This window comes from Diabrotica virgifera, chromosome 6, assembly GCF_917563875.1.
Source record: "Diabrotica virgifera virgifera chromosome 6, PGI_DIABVI_V3a".
Taxonomy (NCBI): Eukaryota; Metazoa; Arthropoda; class Insecta; order Coleoptera; family Chrysomelidae; genus Diabrotica; species Diabrotica virgifera.
The window spans coordinates 54,700,684-54,723,923 of NC_065448.1; the positions used below are offsets into that span (position 1 = coordinate 54,700,684).

The 23,240-nt window shown below is 33.1% G+C and overlaps 2 protein-coding genes across 7 annotated transcripts in view; one reads left to right on the top strand and one right to left on the bottom strand.

Annotated features, from left to right (window-relative positions):
* LOC114343271 (heat shock protein 75 kDa, mitochondrial) overlaps positions 1-23,240 on the top strand; it is a 331,103-nt gene that overhangs the window by 232,010 nt on the left and 75,853 nt on the right. The gene's annotated exons all lie outside the window — the stretch shown is intronic.
* LOC126886997 (Fanconi anemia group D2 protein) overlaps positions 1-23,240 on the bottom strand; it is a 262,663-nt gene that overhangs the window by 198,048 nt on the left and 41,375 nt on the right. The window contains exons 3-6 of one of the 2 annotated variants that reach the window (XM_050654270.1): positions 7,460-7,868; positions 5,772-6,183; positions 4,333-4,460; positions 2,326-2,554 (exon numbers count right to left, since the gene is read on the bottom strand). The exons of the other annotated variant lie outside the window; for it this stretch is intronic. Of the exons in view, the coding sequence (XP_050510227.1) occupies positions 2,326-2,554; positions 4,333-4,460; positions 5,772-6,183; positions 7,460-7,868 (1,178 nt within the window). The remainder of the gene's footprint in view (positions 1-2,325; positions 2,555-4,332; positions 4,461-5,771; positions 6,184-7,459; positions 7,869-23,240) is intronic. 2 annotated transcript variants of the gene reach the window in all.

Sequence of the window (23,240 nt, forward strand, 5' to 3'; positions counted from 1 at the left end):
AAATAGCACATTTTGTCAATTCCCAATGTTCCAGTTTTGGTGGTGAAGACACCAATTTAGGCGATCAATCTTGTGCTACCTGGATAACTCGGGAACCCATAACTGTCTCCTGCTGTATACTTCTTGGTACGAACTCTTCTTCTTATCGTTTCAACTGAAACAGTTACACCTGTAGCTTCCAAAAGCTGCCTTTGGAGCTGCAGGTGAGAAATGGTTGGGTGTCTTCCAGCTAATTGGACAATTAAACAATCGTGGAGACCCGTTATTACCTTTGGCTACTTTCCCTTGCTTTATTTTTGAGATTTTCTAGTTCTTGTTACCTAGCATATGTTTTGGACAGAACGCCCTGTATTACGCCTAGCTCTGCAGCTATGTCCATCTGAGAACATTACTTTCTCCACAAGACCAATAATCTTTTCTCGTTGTAAGTTCTATAACCCCACATGAGGCATACTTTCGTTTTTGTACGCAAAAGTTAGTTTATTTATTTTCGTTCAACTTGCAACTCAAGCAAATAATCTATACCGTACCGGGCTGTACTATCTGATTGTCTTTTATATTTGTTTATTTTCAATAAAAACCTTTAATCTTCGCAACAATAACTAGTTTTTCAAAAGAAATAAATATTACTTTGAAATACATGATGATTCCATATAAGTTTGGGTGTGTGTATATCGCAACGATGGTAGGCAAAATAAAAGAAAAACCAGAAATCTAAGAAACACTATTAGAAGGTAAACGGGGAGAACTAGAATCATGACAATCTGTGCTTTGCACACTGCTGCTCTGAAAAGATTTGTGGTTGTTGTTTTGAACCACGTATATAGATTTTTCAGCCAGGAAATCCTTCGTCTTCCTGGTCCTAGTTTTCCTTCTTCTTTTCCCTATAAGATTAGTTGCAGCAGTCCATATTTCTAGCTGTTCCTCATGATGTGACCGAGGTATTCGATTGTGACTATTTTTATTGTGGATGACAGCTGTTTTTCTTTTTACACTCTAAACAGAACACCCCGATTAGTAACAATATCGGTATAATATATCTTTAGGATTCGACGATAAAGCCACATTTCGAAAGCCTCAATTTTCTTGCAGATGCAGTCTGTGAGAGTCCATGACTCAACTCCGTACAACAGTATATGAAAGATATAACATCGTACTAACCTGATTACTTTTATGGATATTGATAAATCATAACATTTGAATAGCTTAGCCATTTTTTGAAATGCAGATCTTGCTTTATCTATCCTACATTTGATTTCTATAGAATGGTACCAATTTTTATTGACGTTCGTACCAAGGTAAGTGTAGGTATATTTTTACTCTTTATATTTGTTGACCGTTTACACTGATTTGACCAAATTGCTGTTCCTTCTTAGATATCATTACATTTTGATTTCTTAGTGTTTAGTGAAAGTCCATATCTCTGACTTACTTCTGTGATTATATTCATTAACTCCTGGGGGCATTCGGAATTGTCAGCGAATACCACAGTGTCGTCTGCGTTTTTTATAGATAGTGATGATACTCCGGTAATTAGAATTCCGGCTTTAACATCATCCACTGCTTCTTGAAAGATTTCGAGTATATGTTGAACAGCAGTGGTGATAATATACATCCCTGACGGATCTAGAATCTAGAGAACTAGAATACTTTGAGGAAACAATAAGAACATTCACTAAAGCAACCAAAGAAAGCAAAAGTACTTTTTTTATAATAAAACTAAAAGAGAGAAGACATACATATAAGAGAAGTTATACAACAAAATAAAGGACATAAAAGAAACTATGTGGAAGGAGAAAAGGGAAAATGTAAGAAGGAAAATTGTACTGAAGGGGTAGAAGCAAGAGCAAGAAAATTAGCAGAATTCTCCAATGTAAATTTGGAATTTGTCAAAATGGGAATAAGAGAAAAAACCAAATCTACGAGAAAGAAACAGTTTTAATAAAAGCAGGAGGAAAGCCCTACTTCGAAGTCATCAGACATAAAAAAATAAAGAAGATTTTGTACAACTGAGCATTTAAATAAATAATATTAGGAAAGGAAAAAGGAAATTGATCCCAGTCGTGAGACTGGGATCAAGGGTGGCAAATTTTAATATATTAAATCTAGACCCAGCAGTGAATTCAGAAGAACTAAAGTAATTATAAATGAAGAAGGAAAAATACCAATAAAATAAATGTTCTGTCTATCTGTTCCCAAGGAATAAGGGAAATTATTTTAACATAATATTTACGTAACATTCCATCGGTAAAGAAATAAATTTCTTAGTATCGTCATAATTTTTGTACAATATCACCGCACACATTTAATAATACCAAACCTTACCTATTTAGTGTATATTGAAAAGTCATTTCCAAATCGTTAATCGGTTGTGGTAAAGATTCAGAAATGTATATTTTTCTAAATTCTTCGGTAACGGTTTCATACAACCACGCCAAGAAAAACTTATCCAACTGATATTTTGAAATAAGCATTGATGCTAACTGATCATAGTACAGACCTATTAAATCGGGATATCCACTGCTGCAAGTATTAGCAAGTTCTAATAGGCTACCTAGAAAACAAACACAATTATTATGAAGCAAATTTAAAATACATTACTAATTTTAAAAAAGATGTTTATAAAAACAGTAAAACATTATGTATGTGTTGTTTTAACCTACTGGTTTTTAAATTAATTTTGATTAATATTGTAAAACATAAAAAATCAGTCAAAACCTTTAACATAGAAATTTAATCAAAAATTAACAAAATAAGTAACAATAATAAATAAAATCAAAGAAGATGCTGTATGTGTCCACCACCAACATCTCTACATAACGCAACTCTTCTCATTGAGTCTCTATTCTCTATTCTTTGTCCAAGATCTTCCAAATCCGCTACAGGAGTTTTAAAAATCGAATCACAGGGAATAAAATCACAGGAACGAGGAGGAATATAATAGGCGTATTTAAACTTATGACCCCATTATCGAAAAAGTCCATAATAAAATTCAAATTTTGCGGCGTTGTATGAATTCGAGTCCCGTATCGCTGAAAATATTTCTTCTATTAATTCATCATCCATCCACAATTTATACTTGGAGTTAAAATTTCTTAATGTTTTTTTTTCTCTGATTCTGGCCTTGGTTTAGAACTAGAACCTTTAGCCACGTAATTGTATAACTTATCACTAACTCAGGTGTAATGTGTAGTGTGTGTGTGTTGAGTAAGTGTCTTGTTACTTTGCAAAGTCGACGTCATTGTCTTTGCAAAGAGACGCTAATTGTATCCGAACGTCTGCGGTCCTTCCGGTGAGTACCGATCCCACAAGGACAGAAACTATTTTCGTTTATTAATTTATAATAAATGAAAAAATTCCTGACCCTGGTGAGATTCGAACTCACTACCATTCGGAACTTTAGATCCAAAGGTTAGGCGCTCTTACCACTGAGCCACAGAGGGGGTTTTCTTAATATGTAGTATCTTTCAACATTTAGAATCCCTTCGAAAATATGGGTCCTACAATACGTCGCTTGCTTATAGCAGCCCAAACTCCAAGTTCCTGTGGATATAAAGGCGTTTCAATAAAATAATGCAGGTTATCTGCACTCCACATCCTCATATTCTGATAATTTATGTACCCAGAAAGATGAAACCAACATTGTCAGTAAAAAAGGTTTACCCTAATACATCATCATTATTATTGAGATTGTTCAGAAACCAATTACACAAGGCTAGCCTTTGGGGATAGTCGTTTAGGGTGATTTCATGGAAGGCTTGTAAACGATACGGACGAAAATGTAAATCTTACTTAAGAATAAGCTGGCAAGTTCCATATGAAAGATCTACCTGTTGATGTAAATGCCGAATTAATGTATGTGGTTGATCTACAATAACTGTTCTGACCAGTTCAATGTTTTCTTCGGTTCGCACTTTTGGCCTGCCTGCCCCTGCTTGTGAGTTCGCTTCCCGTTTCTGTATAAACATCTACAACGCGACACAAACAGTTCTGCAAAACATTGGGAAATTCTTCAACAAAATCTTCAAAAACATCTCGGTTGGAGTAAACCAGTCTCCGTTAATTATTTGGCTATTTCTAAAATACATTTCCAGCATAAATCGCGTTCATCCGTGAAAACCATCTTTAATGATAATTTTGTTTACTAAATCTTGGAAAGTCAAAGATGACGTAAACTTATAAGTATATCTGAACCTAGTCAAAGTTGACGTAAACTGACAAGAATATCTGAATTAATGATAGGCGTTCGCTGTATATTTATCTCTGTACTTCAGAGCTCAGTATATTGACAATAATTTTGGATCAGTGGATAGTAATATAAATAAAAAGTACCTGCTTCTCGTGCTGGGCCTCTAGGCAAACTTGAAAGGCTTTTCATAGAAGTTTTAGGTAACTCACGAGTATCTTCACTCGAAATACGAGCTATGCTTCTTGCCATAACTACTGCAGCTATAATACCTCTAAAAATAATATTCCACTTATTATAAAAAATTATAACAGAAGTTTTAAAAAATCACAATAATAAATATTACCTGAAAGAATAAAGCATGTTTCAATTCGGTTAAAGACTTTGTTGGTTTGGTTTGCTAAGTTTGAACGAGGCGAAATGGGCACCGAGGACGTTGCACGCAGTGGACGCTCTAAAGAGGCTGTTACCGACAAAAACATCAAAAAAGTCAACAAAATAATTTTGGATGCCGGTAAACTGAAGTTGTTCGAGATAACTGAGACTCTAAAGATATCGAAGGAACGTGTTGGATATATTGTGCATGAATATTTAGGTATACGAAAGCTCTGTCCAAAGTGGGTGCCGCGAGAGCTCACAATCGATCAAATGCAATAACATATTTATGATCCTGTGAAGTGTTTGAAGCTGTTCAATCGCAATAAAACCGAATTTTTGCGTCGATATGTTACAATGGATGAAACATGGCTCCATCATTTCACACCGGAGTCCAATTAATAGTCAGCCGACTGGACTGCACGTGATGAACCGACTCCAAAGCGTGGACAGCCACAACAATCGGCTGGCAAGGTTTTTGCATTAATATTTGGAGATGCGCGTAATATAATATTCATCGACTATCTTAAAAAGGGAAAAACCATTAACAGCGACTATTGAATTACGTTATTGGAGCGTTTGAAGGTCGAAATCGCGAAAAAACAGCCCCATTTGAAGAAGAAAGTGCTATTTCATCAAGAAAACTCACGGTGTCACAAATCAATGAAAACGATGGCAAACTTTCATTAATTGGGCTTCGAATTTCTTCCGCAGTCATAGTATTCACCAGATATGGCTTCCAGTGACTACCACCTGTTCGCTGACCTCAAGAGAATGCTCGCTAGAAAGAAATTTAGCACCAATGAAGAGATAATCACCGAAACTGGGGGTTATTTTGCGACTAGATACAATAATTTGTATTACAAAAATGGTATTGAAAAGTTGTATGACCGCCACAATCGTTGTATCGCCCTCGAAGGAAACTATATTAACACATTGCGTGCCACGCCTTAATCGGTATAATAGTCACGGGGGCCACGTCATATCCACGGCAATGAAAGTCAGTCGTACGTGTATATCAAAAATGAGCGACGTGGCCCCTGGCAGAACATCTGTGTCTCATATATGAGCGACGTGACACGCAATGTGTTAAATAATAAAATCAAATTTTGTCAAAATTTTTTTTCTATGTAAGCCTTCGACCTTTTCAGTCCAACGATTAACTTAGCTACAAATTGTCACCATAACAGTCAAAAATTTATGATATTACCTGTATTTGATTGATTTTTTCGTGCCACATAACTGTTTTCTGATTATGATATGAATCTCGTTTTGCGCTCCTGACATGGAACTATCAACATCAGGTCCACAAGTTAAACCACATAATATTTCAAACATAACCTTGACATCAGTTGGGTCCAGGGAATCAAGTTTTTCCAGGAGTCTCATTAATATCATGATATGCTGCTGTAATTTTTCCTTGTTATCGGCTAAAGTCGAAATGATACTAAGGACAGTATTAACTGTTTTTTTATCACTAGCTCCTATTAGTACTATCAAATTATTCAGTATTTCTCGTCTATATATTGACTCAGTGTATTCATGATTGAAGAGCAACTTGTATAATGTTAAACAAAATTCTTTTATTATTTGATCTCCAGAACTTCGTGCTAAATGGGAACCTGAAATATAATAAGAATAATATTACTGTTGGACAATTAAAAAGAAATATATTAAAGACATAAACAAATTTAGGCATTCTAATACCTCTCTTCAAAAAAGGAGACAAATCGGACCCGGAGAATTGCAGAGGAATTATCTTATTAAACACATTAAAATTAACAACCAAAGTGATAACAAACAAACGGAATGAAATTATAACATTAGCAGAAGAACAACAAGGTTTTAGGTTGGGAAGATCATGCACCGACGCTATTTTTATAATGAGGCAAGTTCAAGAGAAAACGTTAGAATACAATAAACCGGCATATTTATGTTTCGTGGAACTTAAGAAAGCATTTGACAGAGTCAAGTTAAAGGATGTTATCCATTTGTTATACTCAAGAGAGGTACCTCTAGGAAAACGATCGAAAACATCTACCAGAACAACACAATAAAAGTAAAAATAGCAGATTAACTAACTGACCCAATTGAAGCTGGCAATGGGAGAAGACAGGGGGATTCCCTGAATCCTTTATTGTCCAACCGGATAATAAAAAAGGATACTAAATTGGAGAAAAACAACTTAAAAATAATCTGCTATGCAGATGATGCAATACTAAACTCTCAAAGTGAAGATGATTTACAACGTATGCTGCACCAATTTAATATAAGCGCCAGAAAATGTAGCATGTTAATTTCCTCAACAGACAAAATGCATGGTTATAACAGCAAATCCAATAAGATGTAAATTAGAGCTGGAGCGTCAGATAATAGACAAGTGATGGAGTTTAAATATCTAGGCATCACATTATCTAGCTACGGAAAACTCAAAAAAGAAGTGGAAGATCAAGTGACTAGAGCAAACAGATCCACAGGTTGCTTGAATGACACAATATGAAAATGAAAGGCAGAACTTACAAAACAATCATCAGACCAATAATGGCATATTACAGGAAATGCGCTGAGAGATTGAAAGAGATGAGTGAAGACATTAGAAGACAATGTAACGTACAGTGTATAAAGGAATGGACACTAAATAAATAGAAAAAAAAGAATGGAATAACCACATAAGCAGAATGGGAGACACTTGTGGTCTAAACAGCAAGAGAGAAATCGTCAATCGCTAGAAGTATGTATCGGCCGACCGCGCAAAAAATGGAGTGGCAACCTCTTCCATAGAGGTATCAATCCGCCAATCAACAAGCAGAATTGCTTATAAAGAGGAAGAAGAAGAAGAAGAATAAGAATAAGAAGAAGAAGAAGAAGAGTTTTGGTTAATAAACAAATAATACTTACCTATTTCTACAATAGATGTTAAATAATCCTTTAATAATTGTTGTGGTAAATACTTGTCAAACATTTTTTCCAAGTTGTTAATCTTAAATAATCCAGAATGAACACGTTTTCTAAAAATGGCTTCGATTATTCTCTTCTTGAAAGGTGCTACATTGTAAAGCATGAACATTATCAAATAATCTATTGGTTTATGATCAGATGACGACTTGATACTTGAAATCATATTTAACCAAGCTTCAGATGCAGCTTTTGATGAAATTGTGAACGATTGAAGCTTGTTGAAAATTAATATTTTAGAAGATTCCTTATCTTTGCTCTTTTCTGGGGTCAGCATGATTGAGTCCAACGCGTTGCGTATTTTTAAAAGAACTGGGACAGAGTTTTGTGATTTACAGTCAGACATCAAAAACTAAAAAAAATTAATTATTTTTTTCAAAACGTTTTCGAAATAAAAATCAAACATAAATTTAATCACACACAAATGTTTGCTAATTCTAAGAGGTAAAAATTTTAAACAGCCTTTCCAAGTGATTCCAAACTAGCAAGGATCTTAATGAGGCTGTTGCCTCTCACCGACATTATTTAAGATTTACCTTGAATAAACTCTTGGAATCGCAAATGCAAAAATATTGTCGTTAAAGAACAATACTGTACACACATTATTATTTGCAGATGACTAACTACTAATAGCACAAGAGTATCAAGATATATGTATGATACGACGGTCGTGACCCATAAAAAAATTAAGCCAAAATACCAAAGAGTTAATAAGTAAAAGAAGACAACTGACGGAAAAATACGACTCCAACTACACAACACTGAAGAAATTAAATAAAGATATCCACCGGTCAATCCGAAAAGACATAAGAGAAAACAATACAAGAGAAATAACTCAAATAATTCAAGAAAACAAAAGTTTAAAAGTTTTGCGGCGAAATACGAATAACATTGGCAACAAAAATATGTACAGAATAAGAAATAAAGACAATAGCATTGCTACGGATAGAGCCGAAATCCTTAAGGTTGTCGAATCATTTTATCGCGAAATGTATGAGAGCACCAACGCAAGGCAAGATCAGCTCCTGTCCAAAATCACAAACCAGGGATCAGAATTAATGCCAGAAGTAACACCATACGAAGTTAAAAAGACACTTTCAGAAATGAAAAATAATAAATCCCCTGGCGATGACGGAGTAGTGATCGAGGCAATCAAACAAGGTGGAAATAAAATTATCCAGGTTTTGGCCAAACTTTTCACCGAATGCATTTACCAAGGAAAAACGCCTTCTCAATGGAACAATGCAGTCATTGTTTTATTGCACAAGAAAGGTGACATAACAGATCTAAAAAACTACCGTCCTATCAGTCTGCTATCACACATATATAAACTTTTCACAAAAATTATCAAAAAGAGACTGGAGGCTAAGTTAGACTTCTATCAGCCTAGAGAACAAGCTGGCTTCAGATCCGGATACAGCACTAACGACCACTTACTGGTAATAAAAAACTTGATCGAGAAGTCTGCGGAATACAACAAACCATTGGCACTGATATTCGTGGACTACGAGAAAGCGTTCGATACCATAAACCAGCAGAAAATGTTAAAAGCATTGACAGAATGCCGAATAGATTATCGCTATACTAACATGATAAAATATATCTACCACAACGCAACGGCTAGCGTAAGACTATCTGATCAACAAACAAATAAATTCTGTATACAGCGAGGAGTACGGCAAGGAGACACCATCTCACCAAAGCTGTTCACAACCCTTTTAGAACACACTTTTAAGAAGGCAGATCTGAACGAATATGGTATCAACATAAATGGAGAGAAGCTCAGTCATTTGAGATTCGCAGATGACATCGTCCTTATAGCCGATCGTATGGATGATGCAATAATAATGTTGAACAAGTTATATCACGCTTCCTTAGAGGTCGGACTAAAGATTAACATCAACAAGACGCAAATAATGACTAATCTGGTGCTAAATCGTAATATTGTTCTTGATGGAATGAATATTGAGCAGACTGCATCTTATAAGTACTTGGGACATGAAATTCGATTGGGAAGAGATAACCAGACGTGCGAGCTCCCACGTCGCATAGGATTAGCCTGGGCAGCGTTTGGTAAACTGAGCTATGTATTTAAATCGGACTTGCCCATATGCCTGAAAAGGAAAATCTTTGACCAGTGTGTATTGCCTGTACTCACTTATGGAGCGGAAACATTAACACTCACAAAAAAGGTAGTGAACAAGATTCGCATAACTCAAAGGGCTATGGAGCGCCAGATGTTGGGTGTCTCCCTGAGGGACCGAATCCCAAACGAAGAAATACGTCAAAGAACAAAAACAGCGGACGCCGTCGAAAGAATCGCGTCGCTCAAGTGGAATTGGGCAGGACACGTCGCCAGATTGTCAGACAACCGATGGACAAAACGTATTGTCGAGTGAAGGCCACGAGAAGAAGCACAACGGAGCAGAGGACGACCACCAACCAGATGGGCTGACGATCTGAAACGTATTGTCGGCAACTGGATGCAAGCAGCACAAAACAGAGAAAGATGGAAAGAGCTGAGGGAGACCTATGTCCAGCAGTGGACGCGTACGGGTTGATGATGATGATGATCAAGATATATGACAAGGAAATTAATCAAGGAATATAAAAAATGGGAGCTTGAAATAAAAATAAGACAGAATATAATATGTGTCAGTGGGATACAGCAGGACCTCGTATTGGAAGTTGGAGAAATTATCACACTGTAACACATATAAGTATCTGGGTATGATCATCACAAAAAAATGGAATGTAGATGATACGATAGAAGAAAGAAACAACCAGAAGGAAAGTAATATCCCTTCTAAATAATATACTTTCGGACGAATCAATAACAAATAGTAACAAACGTAGGATATATTAACACAATTATACGCTGTGAGCTCGTACATAGAGGGGATATTTAAAAGTTCGTGGGCGCCGGTAGTGACAAGTTAGTGAACTAATGTTGGAAATTTGACATAAATGTCAAAGTATATATATATATATATATATATATATATATATATATATATATATATATATATATATATATATAGTCTTTTAAGTCCCTTTTACTTTTCAGTGTCGGGACATAAATGTCAAAGTGATTAATTTAAAAACACTGAAATTAAAAACATTAATAGGAAAAAATATTAGTTGGTCAAAGTTGTGGTATATATTTTTTTACCTTAAATATACTTACGTTTTAAATACTGAATTTAACTTTTTTTAATATATCATAATATGTAATTATAAATTAATCTATTAATCTAAGCGCCATCTACACGATAATTGTGAAAGCATCCGAAGTAAGAAACTAATATTTCATCTATAGAACGTCAAAATGATTAGCAAAATCTTAAAAAATCTATTACGATTTAATTACTTTTTTGCGTTGTAAATATTACGCGATAAAAATTAAATAATAAATTTAAAAATTTCCGGCGAAAGTTGCATTAGTAATCCGCTAGTAAGCGCTACCAGCGAAGCTCAGAGCGTATAGTGCATAGATAAAAGAATGATACAAGAAAGTCTGGGCAACAGAAATGGATTTCTGGGGACGTTCGGCATGAAATCAAGGTTGGAGAGAGTTACTAACAGTAAAATAAGAGAACTGATGAAAGTAAATCATACAATAGTAGAAGAGAAAAACCAATATATTTATAATATTTTCATCCATAATGGTTACGTAAGGAGTACTATAATTATCTAGAAAAAAGCAGAATGCTTTGTGGCATCACTGTTTTAACACTGGTAAAGAAAATAGTTCATGTGTGTGGTAGCGCTTCACAAGCTCGATCCAACCACTAAAGGCTGATTCTCTCTAGCATGCAAGGCAAGTGCTCGGCAAGATACATTTTACATAAAATCTTATGCACTTCACGGGATGTAATTCACACTATGCGTGCCAGGCACCGGCAAGCGACGGGCTTTGCATGCCACGTTCTTTTCGAAACAATCTTTGCCGAGCATGTGCCTTGCCGTTGCCGGTCCGGTTCCTTGCACGTCTAATGAGAATCGGGTTTAAGTCCAATGAAAAGAATGGATATATTAATATTTTCTGTCACACGTGAGTAACATTTTTGTATACCATCTCACAACAAGTAAAGAATATATTATACTTAATACATAAAAATTACAACAGAAGAGGATAGCACAAAATCAATTGCAATAGAAACATGAGTGAGACAAGGTGATTCCCTGTCAACCACACTATTCAACACAGCAGCAGAAGGAACAGTCAAGGCCAGCGGAATTAAAGGAACTATTATAACCAACTACTCAACACAAATAGTAGCATATGCAGATGACATAGTTCTTACGGGAAGAGACAAGGAAAAACAAAATATCTAATTAAATATCTTAACAAAAAGATAAATCAAGATAGAAAACTACACTTTTGAAAGAGTTTAACAATTTAAATATTTTCGAGTAATAAAATTGTATATGGCAAGAATAAGAGAAGTGAAGAAATAATAGAGCGAATACTAGTAGGCAACAAAACATACTGAAGATATTATAGAGACTAATGAAATACAAGAACTTATCCAGAAATACAAAAATTTTAAATACAAAGAGTTGCAATCAGACCAGTAGTTACATTGCAGCTGAGACAATATGCCTTACAGATAAAGATGAAGAAAAATTAAAAATATTCGAAAGGAACATCCTCAGAAGAATTATGGGTTCCATAAGAATGGAAAATGGAGAAATGAGAAGAATGAACCATGAACTAAGAGACATAATGAAGGGAGAAGATATAGTTAGATTTATTAAAGCGCAGAGACTGAGATGGCGAGGACACAAAAGAGAAGGAAAACGACCTACTGATTGAGGAGGTTACCAGATGGAAGCCAGAAACTAAAAGACCAAGAGGAAGACCCAGAGAGAGATGACATGAGCAGGTCATGAGTGACATCAAAATCCTGAAAGTGGGAAACTGGAGGGAACTATGCACATACTGAAATTATTGAAATGAGTGGAAAAGCAGAGAGCTCTAAGTAGGAGCGGCAAACATTCCATCCGGAATAAAAAGCCTTGATGATGAATACATAGAAATAAGTATAAAATAATATCAAGGACATCATTAAGTTGGAGTGTCCGAGATGTTAGCCACATTAAATTTTCACAGAACGTTGAATTTAAGTTTGACAGTGGTGCCATGTGATTATAATGAATATAATGTATAATATGTTGCACGCTCCAAATATACAGAGAAAGCTTTGAAAACTACCTTTTTTTCATTATTTTATGGATTTTGCATTTTTTAATTTATGTAAAACACGAACGAATAAATATTATTTGTTGTTTGTTTTGATATTAATTGCAGTTAGTTATTAGAAAATTTTTTGCGGCAATTGCCCTGATAGATTACTGGATAGATTTGGCAATAGAGTCAGAACTTTTAAATTTGCGTTTGCCAAATTGCACAGATGTACCGCAGATTAAATTTTATGACTTTTTTTTATTATTTTATTGTTTATTATTTGGAATGAATGTACCTGGATAATGATATGCTGTTAGTTACTGAAAAGTGTTCACTTCGTCAATACGTTATTTTTGTTTTTATTGTGTGCCTTTTTAAAATATTAAAATGCCTACAACTATTGTACCACGTGAAAGTTTTTCACTGTTTAACTTTATTATTTATACTAATCGTATTTTTATGTAGATAATAATAAACTATATAGTATATAGTAAAATATAAATACTATATAAAGTATATAGTAAAATCTTCTTCTTAAAGTTCCGCTTCTATCGCAGATTGGAAATCATTCTGGAAATTATAATTTTGTTGGTTAAGCGCCGGAATAGTTCAATTGGGCTGCATCCAAACCTTACACGGAGATTGCGTAGCCACGAGGTTTTACGTCTTTCTGCGCTTCTTCTGCCTTTGATTTTGCCCTGTATTATATTCCTTAATAGTTCGTATTTTTCACCTCTCAACATGTGCCCCAAATATTCCAACTTCCTGATTTTTATGGAATTTAAAACTTCGCATTGTTTTCCTAGTTGTTTGAGCACTTGAGCGTTTGTTTTACGATCTGTCATTATTATTTTTTATTTATTATTATACGGGATAACCTCATTAACAGAAAAATTACAGTTAAATATTAATACATTTCCAAAAGGTAATAATAAATTCAATGTGTTAAATATGACTTAAGAGGATCGGAACGTATTTTCGGCTGCAATGCTATTCAAATGGGGATTCATTTTTTTCAAATCCTGAGAAAACTAATAAGTATTTTGGAAAAATTTAAACGCAGAATGAAAGATTACGTTATTAGCGAGGGCCGAAAGTCCCTGAGAACTTCTACAATGTTTATTTTAATAAGTTACAGGGGTGAAAAAACTAAGAGAAAATTTAGTGTGATTTTTAAATTCAAATATCTCATTCAAAATAAACTTTTTATTTATTCTAAGGGACTTTCGGCCCTCGGTAATAATTTAGTCTTTCATTCTGCGTTTAAATTTTTCAAAAATATTTATTGGTTTTTTCAGGATTTGAAAAAAATGAACACAATGCCGTGGTAATATTTTCCAAATCTGTCTTTGTCTTACAACGCACTCAACCGAATATAATATTGTCAGCATATATTGTCAGTCAGACACTGACAATCAGTGACAATTTTAAATATTTGACATTGCATCGGGAGTATTTTGAGAAATTGATTAAATATTATTGATATATAGTGTATTTGATAAATAATTGATTTAAGACGCGAACTTAATAAAAAGTTATTTATTGTGTATTATTTGTGAAAGATCCAAGCAGAGAATACATCAGATATATCCTGTGATCCAAGTATTTTGTTGTTAGAGATGTTCAAAATTGTAAGCGTTCCAAAATAACAACATATTATTAAAAAATCACTTTAACACTTTTCCTCTTTTCTCGATTGATTATTAGTTTTTGTTGTACAAATAAATTATTACAATCACTGAAAACATAGTTAGTGAAAAAATTATCACATTTATTAACTGAATTAATAATTTGCAATTATAAAAATAACAGTTATCCAAGAACATTCAAAAGCCATCTCTTTAAATTAATTATGACATTTTCAAGTAGAATGACATTCTAGTAATGTTTACATATCCACACCAGTGTGAATTTTACTACACGTAATTTGCCGTGTAAAGACAGAAAAAGTAGGGATACACCTAAAATATTTGCGAATTATGTACCCATAGCCTTAATTAATCTAAAAAATAGAGAGTTAGAAAAGTATAAAAACACTGAAAAATTTCATATGTCACGAAAATTAATATATAACATAAATATTGACTACAAAAAAATATACAACATACAAACATAACACTTAAGAGTATAAAAATAACATCACAGAGCAAGAGATCTTTTTAATTAATTTAGAGTTATATTAAATAAATCAAGTTCGTAATTATTTAATAATCCCATATACCTATCAAGTGGGTTGTGAACGCCATACAATGTTCTATGGAAAGGTATTTTAAACATATTATGGTAACGGAGAGCTTGATAAGGAACATTAAAATTAATCTGACTTAAAAGATTGGGAGAATCTATAAGTCCATTTATGATCCTAAAAATGAAAACAGCACCTGCTATGTCACGGCGTACCTTAAGTGGAGGTAGGGACAACTGTTGTTCAAGAAAAGAATAATCGTGATTGACAATGATAGTTTGTGTATAGTAAGCACATGATCTCAAGAATCTATGTTGTATTCTCTCGATAGTATCAATATGAGTCTGGAAATAGGGTGACCAAACCACAGAACTGTACTCCAAGAGGGACCTTACTAAGCTACAGTAAACAAGCCTAGTAGATTCAATACAGAATAATTTGCAATTGGTTGTAACAAATCCCAAAAGTTTAGATGCCTTCACAGATACAGCATTTATATGCTCCACAAAAGAAAGCTTCTCATCCAAAACAACACCCAAATCCCTAACGGAAGATACATCATATTCAAGTGGCTGATTATTAATGATGTAACCTGATTCAATTCTACTGACTTTCCGAAAGAAGCTTATAAAACAGCATTTCCTGGCATTCAAGAAAAGTTTGTTTCGAACACACCACTCCTGCAGTCTATCAAGATCCTCCTGCAACAACGCCTGGTCGAACAAACCATCCACAGGTCACCAGAATTTCAGATCATCAGCTAGCATTAATCATTTACTATTCAAAAAGCAATTATTTATATCATTAACAAAGATGATAAAAAGAAGCGGAGAAGTATGGCCACCCTGAGCAACTCCGGAGCTTACTGTAATAATGTCAGATAAATAGCTACCAATCTTCACTCGTTGAGTACGCCCCGATGAGGAGTTCTTAATCCACTCGACAAAGTTAACATCAAAACCCACAGACACCAGCTTTTCCAAGAGTATCTGGTGATCAACACGATCAAACGCTTTCGAAAAATCCGTGTATATGGCATCTATCTGTTTACGATCCTCCATTTGACACAATAAGTCAGACTGATACTCGACCAAGTTCGTCGCAGCAGACCTTTTTATGCGAAAGCCATGCTGCGAATCGGAAATTAATCCGTTACACAACCAAGAAAGCTGCTTGGCCACCAGGCTGTCAAAAAGTTTGGGTATTGCAGACTGAATGCTGCGATAATTTTCAATGTTATCCTTTTGCCCATTTTTATAAACAGGTATAACGTAGCTCTCCTTCCAAGCAGCCGGAAACATAGATGTCGCTAAAGACCTGTTAAACAGTAAATGCAAAGGTATGACTAGAGTACAGACACACTTTTTCAAAAGATAATTAGGCACACCATCAGGACCAGCTCACAGCTTATTGGGAAGATCACTTATACTGTCAAAAATTTCAATTATGGATATCGCAGCAGGTCTAATACATGTACTTACATTGCTACCCTCAGGGTAGCAGGGCACCCGGAGCTGACCATTATTAGGCAAGTAAACAGTTTGAAAGAACTTCTTAAATAAATTTGCTATATCTTGACCGTTAGATGCTGATTGGTCTAAATAAAATAAAGAGCTTGGTAAGCTATGAGTAGTTCGCTTGTCATTCATGAACTTCCAAAATGATTTAGGGTTATTTTTTAAGCTAATGTCTACTCCACCCATATAGCCACTAAAGCATATATCAGACAAACGCTTACACTCAGCCCTAAGGCGAGAAAACCTAACATATTCAGCATCAGACTGACTTCTCATGTACATAGAGTGGGCACGTTTTTTCTCCTGCGTTAAATTCCTGAGTTCGTGGGAAAACCATTTAGGGAAGGAAGATGTTCTGAATATTTTTAATGGTACAAACAATGCTATCCCCGTCAACAGAACATCATAGAACAAACCCACAGAATTATCAACACCCTCAACCAGACAGTTCTGCCAATCCATGGATGCAAGGAAGTTATTGAGTTCAGCGTAGTTTCCATTTACAAAATCATAAAAAAATTCATATTTTAAATTTTTTGAATCAGTTAAATCTAAGTTTAAAAAACACTCATAACCCACATGGTGTTGGCTAGGGTCTACCAAAGGATCTTTTGCATTCAAAACATTTAATTCCCTAACATTTGAAAAAACCAAATCTAAAAATACATTACGATTATTAGGAACATTAATGTGTTGAAAGAATTTTAAAAACCCTAACTCTTGAGCAACATCTATTGCAGGATCCCCTCCAGGACACTGAACCATTAATCCATACTCGTCATTCAGCCAAGTTGCATTGGGTAGGTTGTAATCGCCAAATATGTATATGTTAAGTGAAGTGTAACGTATGGTAATATCTTCTATAGATTGACAATGCAAACTGTAAGTATCTCGTGAAGATTGTGGAGGAATGTATACTCCACCCACCACAAACCTTGTTGTTGTTCTGAAGCTATTTTCTTGTGGCATTTTTACAATTTTAACTATTTAATGGGAAATAAGCCACAATATTATTAAAAAAAAATGATTTTTATTAACGTTTCGACGCCCAAATCGGGTGCCGTTGTCAAAATACAAAATACTACGGAGATATCTGTTGGTATGTGTTGGTTTTCTATACACTTGAGTCTCATATCCAGTATCCTTCTTTGAGACTAAAACATCGAGGAAAGGCAGGGTGTTATTATATTCCTTTTCCATTGTAAATTTTATTGTCTCTTCTTGATCGTTTATAATATTCAGGAATGTATCCAATAATTCTGATCTATGAGGCCATATTGAAAACACATCATCTACATATCTCCACCATACAGTGGGTTTTAAATTTTGTTTAGAAATGATATTAGTTTCGAAATCCTCCATAAATATATTAGCCAATAATGGAGATAAAGAGGAGCCCATTGCTAGACCAAAATTTTGTTTATAAAATTGATTATTTAGTTGAAAATAGGAATTATTAGTACATAATGTCAATAACTCCATTATAGCTGATACATTTAGTTTTGTCCTAGTTGTCAATGTATCATCATTCTCTAATTTCGTTTTGATTATGTTTAAAGTTTTATCTAATGGCACATTTGTAAATAAACTGTTTATGTCAAAACCTACTAAAATATTATTTGGATTAAACTCAATAGTTGATAATTTGTTTAAAAAATGTTTTGTATTTTTTATAAATGTGTCATCATTATTAGCAAATGGTTTTATAATGTTTAATAAAAATTTTGATAGTTCACTACAAGGAGAACTGATGGTACTACAAATGGGTCTAAGTGGTATGTTCGCTTTATGAATTTTCGGCACTCCATAAAAATATGGTGACTTACTGTAATGAGGTGTCATTAATGTTCTTTGATAGTATGTTAGATCATTTTTAAATTTGAATAAAGTTCTATAGATTTTGTTTTCCAGTGTTTTCGTTGGATCCTTCGTTAATTTGGTATAAGGTCCATTTGTAATTAGATCTGTAATTTTGTCCTCATATTGTATTTTATCCATAATTACAGTTGCATTTCCTTTATCCGCTGGTAGGATCGTTATGGAGTCATCATTTTTTAAAGTTTTTAAAGCTTTCATTTCCTCTTTACTGATGTTCGGTTCAATTTTATTTGCCTTTTCCAATTCAAGTTTACATAGTTTTTTATATATACATATATATATATTTTTTAACTATTTAGAATGGGAAATAAGCCACAATATTATTAAAAAATGATTTTTTATTAACGTTTCGACGCCCAAATCGGGTGCCGTTGTCAAAATACAAAATACTATTAATATAAACAAAAATGTTGTTGCTTAGTAAAAAAAATTCTTCTAATAATTTATTTAATTTGACTCATTTATATCGGCAATTCAGATACACATGATACATTTTAAAGTAGAAGACTTTAAAATGATATTGCCAATATTTATGAGTTGCGTTCCTGGGACGACTTTATTGAAAGATAGTTCATTCGATTACATGAAATCAACCCCAACTCAAGAATATCCGTCACAAAAAAATCATAGCATGTGATCTGTCTTTAAAAAGACAACCACATGCAACGGTGACATTAAAATTCTCGCGTTAGAGATCTCATAGTAAATCACGAGGGAAAACCAGGAAAAACCTCGTGATACTATCCCGACATCGTAAGTATTTGGTCTTACATTTAATTTACTCTCAAAATTAATACCAAATTCTGACTTTACTATAATTTTGTTTAAATTATAAATAATATCAATAATACATGGGTATATAAGTAATACTAAAATATAAAATATGTACTAACTCGACTATTGACTTACTAATTGTGGTATTTTCTTTCTATTGACTTCCTCCTTCAGTATGGGTATCCATATCCTACTGCATTCCACCGAGGAATTTGCGACACAATTGGTTTCGTTTAGCATAATTAGAGCCGCTTCTTTGATTTTTCTCTTTTTACTATCTGTTTCTTTCAGGACTATACTTGAATCTCTCCACTGAACTCTATGTTCATTATCCCATGCGTGTTGACATATTTGAGATCTATCAAATTCTCTATTTTTAATATAAGATTGATGTTCACTTATTCTAACGTTTAATGGTCTTGATGTTTCACCTATATAAAACTGTTCGCATTCACAAGGTATTTTATAAATACAATTCTTTGTCCTTTCTTGTTCATTGTTAGGTTTAGTTTTAGATAGAATAGATCTCAATGTGTTGGTTGTTTTGAATGTTGTTGAAATGTTGAATTTATTTCCTATTGTTTTAAGTTTCTCGGATAGTCCTTTTATGTATGGTATTGATATTTTCCTCGTATTATTTCTTGTGAATGTTGTAGGATCCAGTTCTATGTTGTTCTGTTCCATTCGATCCAATCTTGACAATTCCTTATTTATAAACGATAAAGGATAATCATTTTTTAATAACACATATGTTAAGAATTGTTTTTCTTCTAAAAAGGAATTTTCGTTAGAACAAGTAATTTTGGCTCTATCATATAAGGATTTTATGATTCCCTTTTTAACGTTGATGTTGTGATTTGATTTGTAATTGAGATATCTGTTGGTATGTGTTGGTTTTCTATACACTTGAGTCTCATATCCAGTATCCTTCTTTAAGACTAAAACATCGAGGAAAGGCAGTGTGTTATTATATTCCTTTTCCATTGTAAATTTTATTGTCTCTTCTTGATCGTTTATAATATTCAGGAATATATCCAACAATTCTGATCTATGAGGCCATATTGAAAACACATCATCTACATATCTCCACCATACAGTGGGTTTTAAATTTTGTTTAGAAATGATATTAGTTTCGAAATCCTCCATAAATATATTAGCCAATAATGGAGATAAAGAGGAGCCCATTGCTAGACCAAAATTTTGTTTATAAAATTCATTATTTAGTTGAAAATAGGTATTATTAGTACATAATGTCAATAACTCCATTATAGCTGATACATTTAGTTTTGTCCTAGTTGTCAATGTATCATCATTCTCTAATTTCGTTTTGATTATGTTTAAAGTTTTATCTAATGGCACATTTGTAAATAAACTGTTTATGTCAAAACTTACTAAAATATTATTTGGATTAAACTCAATAGTTGATAATTTGTTTACAAAATGTTTTGTATTTTTTATAAATGTGTCATCATTATTAGCAAATGGTTTTATAATGTTTAATAAAAATTTTGATAGTTCACTACAAGGAGAACTGATGGTACTACAAATGGGTCTAAGTGGTATGTTCGCTTTATGAATTTTCGGTACTCCATAAAAATGTGGTGACTTACTGTAATGAGGTGTAATTAATTTTCTTTGATAGTATGTTAGATCATTTTTAAATTTGAATAAAGTTCTATAGATTTTGTTTTCCAGTGTTTTCGTTGGATCCTTCGTTAATTTGGTATAAGGTCCATTTGTAATTAGATCTGTAATTTTGTCCTCGTATTGTATTTTATCCATTATTACAGTTGCATTTCCTTTATCCGCTGGTAGGATCGTTATGGAGTCATCATTTTTTAAAGTTTTTAAAGCTTTAATTTCCTCTTTACTGATGTTCTGTTCAATTTGATTTGTCTTTTCCAATTCAAGTTTACATAGTACCCTATACTGTTCTTTTTCATGAGTTGGTAAACACTGTGATATTTTTTCCACTGAACTAATTATATCTAATTTTGGAATAGATGGATGAGTAACAGCATAGTTTAAACCCTTTGACAATACCAAATTCTCCGTTGCATTTAACTGTCTATTTGATAGATTGACAACTGTCGCTAATATGTCATTATTTCTATTTAGGTTATCAAAAGTATGTATACTATTTTGTTCTAAAAGAATATTAAATTTATTTAAATGTATATTTCTTTGTTTCTGATATGAATTTTGATAAATTATGTGTAAACTAAAAATAATTCGATCAAAATCAGAATTTGATATCATTCCGAAAAGCAAATCTTTAATACTTACGATGTCTTGTTCAATAAAAAATAAATTTGACCTGTGAAATTGTAACCTTTCCCGGATCATTGACAAACTGGCTCTATGTAGAATATTTTGGAGTCTTCTGCTTGAGTATGCTGGCCGTAACCTCAAGCCCTTCGGTATTAAGTTGTTATCTCTACATCGTTTTAAGAATTTGATAGAATTTTGACAGTGTGCCAGTTTCTCGTAGAAGGTTTCCAATTTCCTAAAATTTTGACACACGCTAGGCCCATACCGGTTTCTTAATGTTGTTCTGAAGCTATTTTCTTGTGGCATTTTTACAATTTTAACTATTTAGAATGGGAAATAAGCCACAATATTATTAAAAAATGATTTTTTATTAACGTTTCGACGCCCAAATCGGGTGCCGTTGTCAAAATACAAAATACTATTAATATAAACAAAAATGTTGTTGCTTAGTAAAAAAATTCTTCTAATAATTTATTTAATTTGACTCATTCAGTGGAAAAAATATCACAGTGTTTACCAACTCATGAAAAAGAACAGTATAGGGTACTATGTAAACTTGAATTGGAAAAGACAAATCAAATTGAACAGAACATCAGTAAAGAGGAAATTAAAGCTTTAAAAACTTTAAAAAATGATGACTCCATAACGATCCTACCAGCGGATAAAGGAAATGCAACTGTAATAATGGATAAAATACAATACGAGGACAAAATTACAGATCTAATTACAAATGGACCTTATACCAAATTAACGAAGGATCCAACGAAAACACTGGAAAACAAAATCTATAGAACTTTATTCAAATTTAAAAATGATCTAACATGCTATCAAAGAAAATTAATTACACCTCATTACAGTAAGTCACCACATTTTTATGGAGTACCGAAAATTCATAAAGCGAACATACCACTTAGACCCATTTGTAGTACCATCAGTTCTCCTTGTAGTGAACTATTAAAATTTTTATTAAACATTATAAAACCATTTGCTAATAATGATGACACATTTATAAAAAATACAAAACATTTTGTAAACAAATTATCAACTATTGAGTTTAATCCAAATAATATTTTAGTAAGTTTTGACATAAACAGTTTATTTACAAATGTGCCATTAGATAAAACTTTAAACATAATCAAAACGAAATTAGAGAATGATGATACATTGACAACTAGGACAAAACTAAATGTATCAGCTATAATGGAGTTATTGACATTATGTACTAATAATACCTATTTTCAACTAAATAATGAATTTTATAAACAAAATTTTGGTCTAGCAATGGGCTCCTCTTTATCTCCATTATTGGCTAATATATTTATGGAGGATTTCGAAACTAATATCATTTCTAAACAAAATTTAAAACCCACTGTATGGTGGAGATATGTAGATGATGTGTTTTCAATATGGCCTCATAGATCAGAATTGTTGGATATATTCCTGAATATTATAAACGATCAAGAAGAGACAATAAAATTTACAATGGAAAAGGAATATAATAACACACTGCCTTTCCTCGATGTTTTAGTCTTAAAGAAGGATACTGGATATGAGACTCAAGTGTATAGAAAACCAACACATACCAACAGATATCTCAATTACAAATCAAATCACAACATCAACGTTAAAAAGGGAATCATAAAATCCTTATATGATAGAGCCAAAATTACTTGTTCTAACAAAAATTCCTTTTTAGAAGAAAAACAATTCTTAACATATGTGTTATTAAAAAATGATTATCCTTTATCGTTTATAAATAAGGAATTGTCAAGATTGGATCGAATGGAACAGAACAACATAGAACTGGATCCTACAACATTCACAAGAAATAATACGAGGAAAATATCAATACCATACATAAAAGGACTATCCGAGAAACTTAAAACAATAGGAAATAAATTCAACATT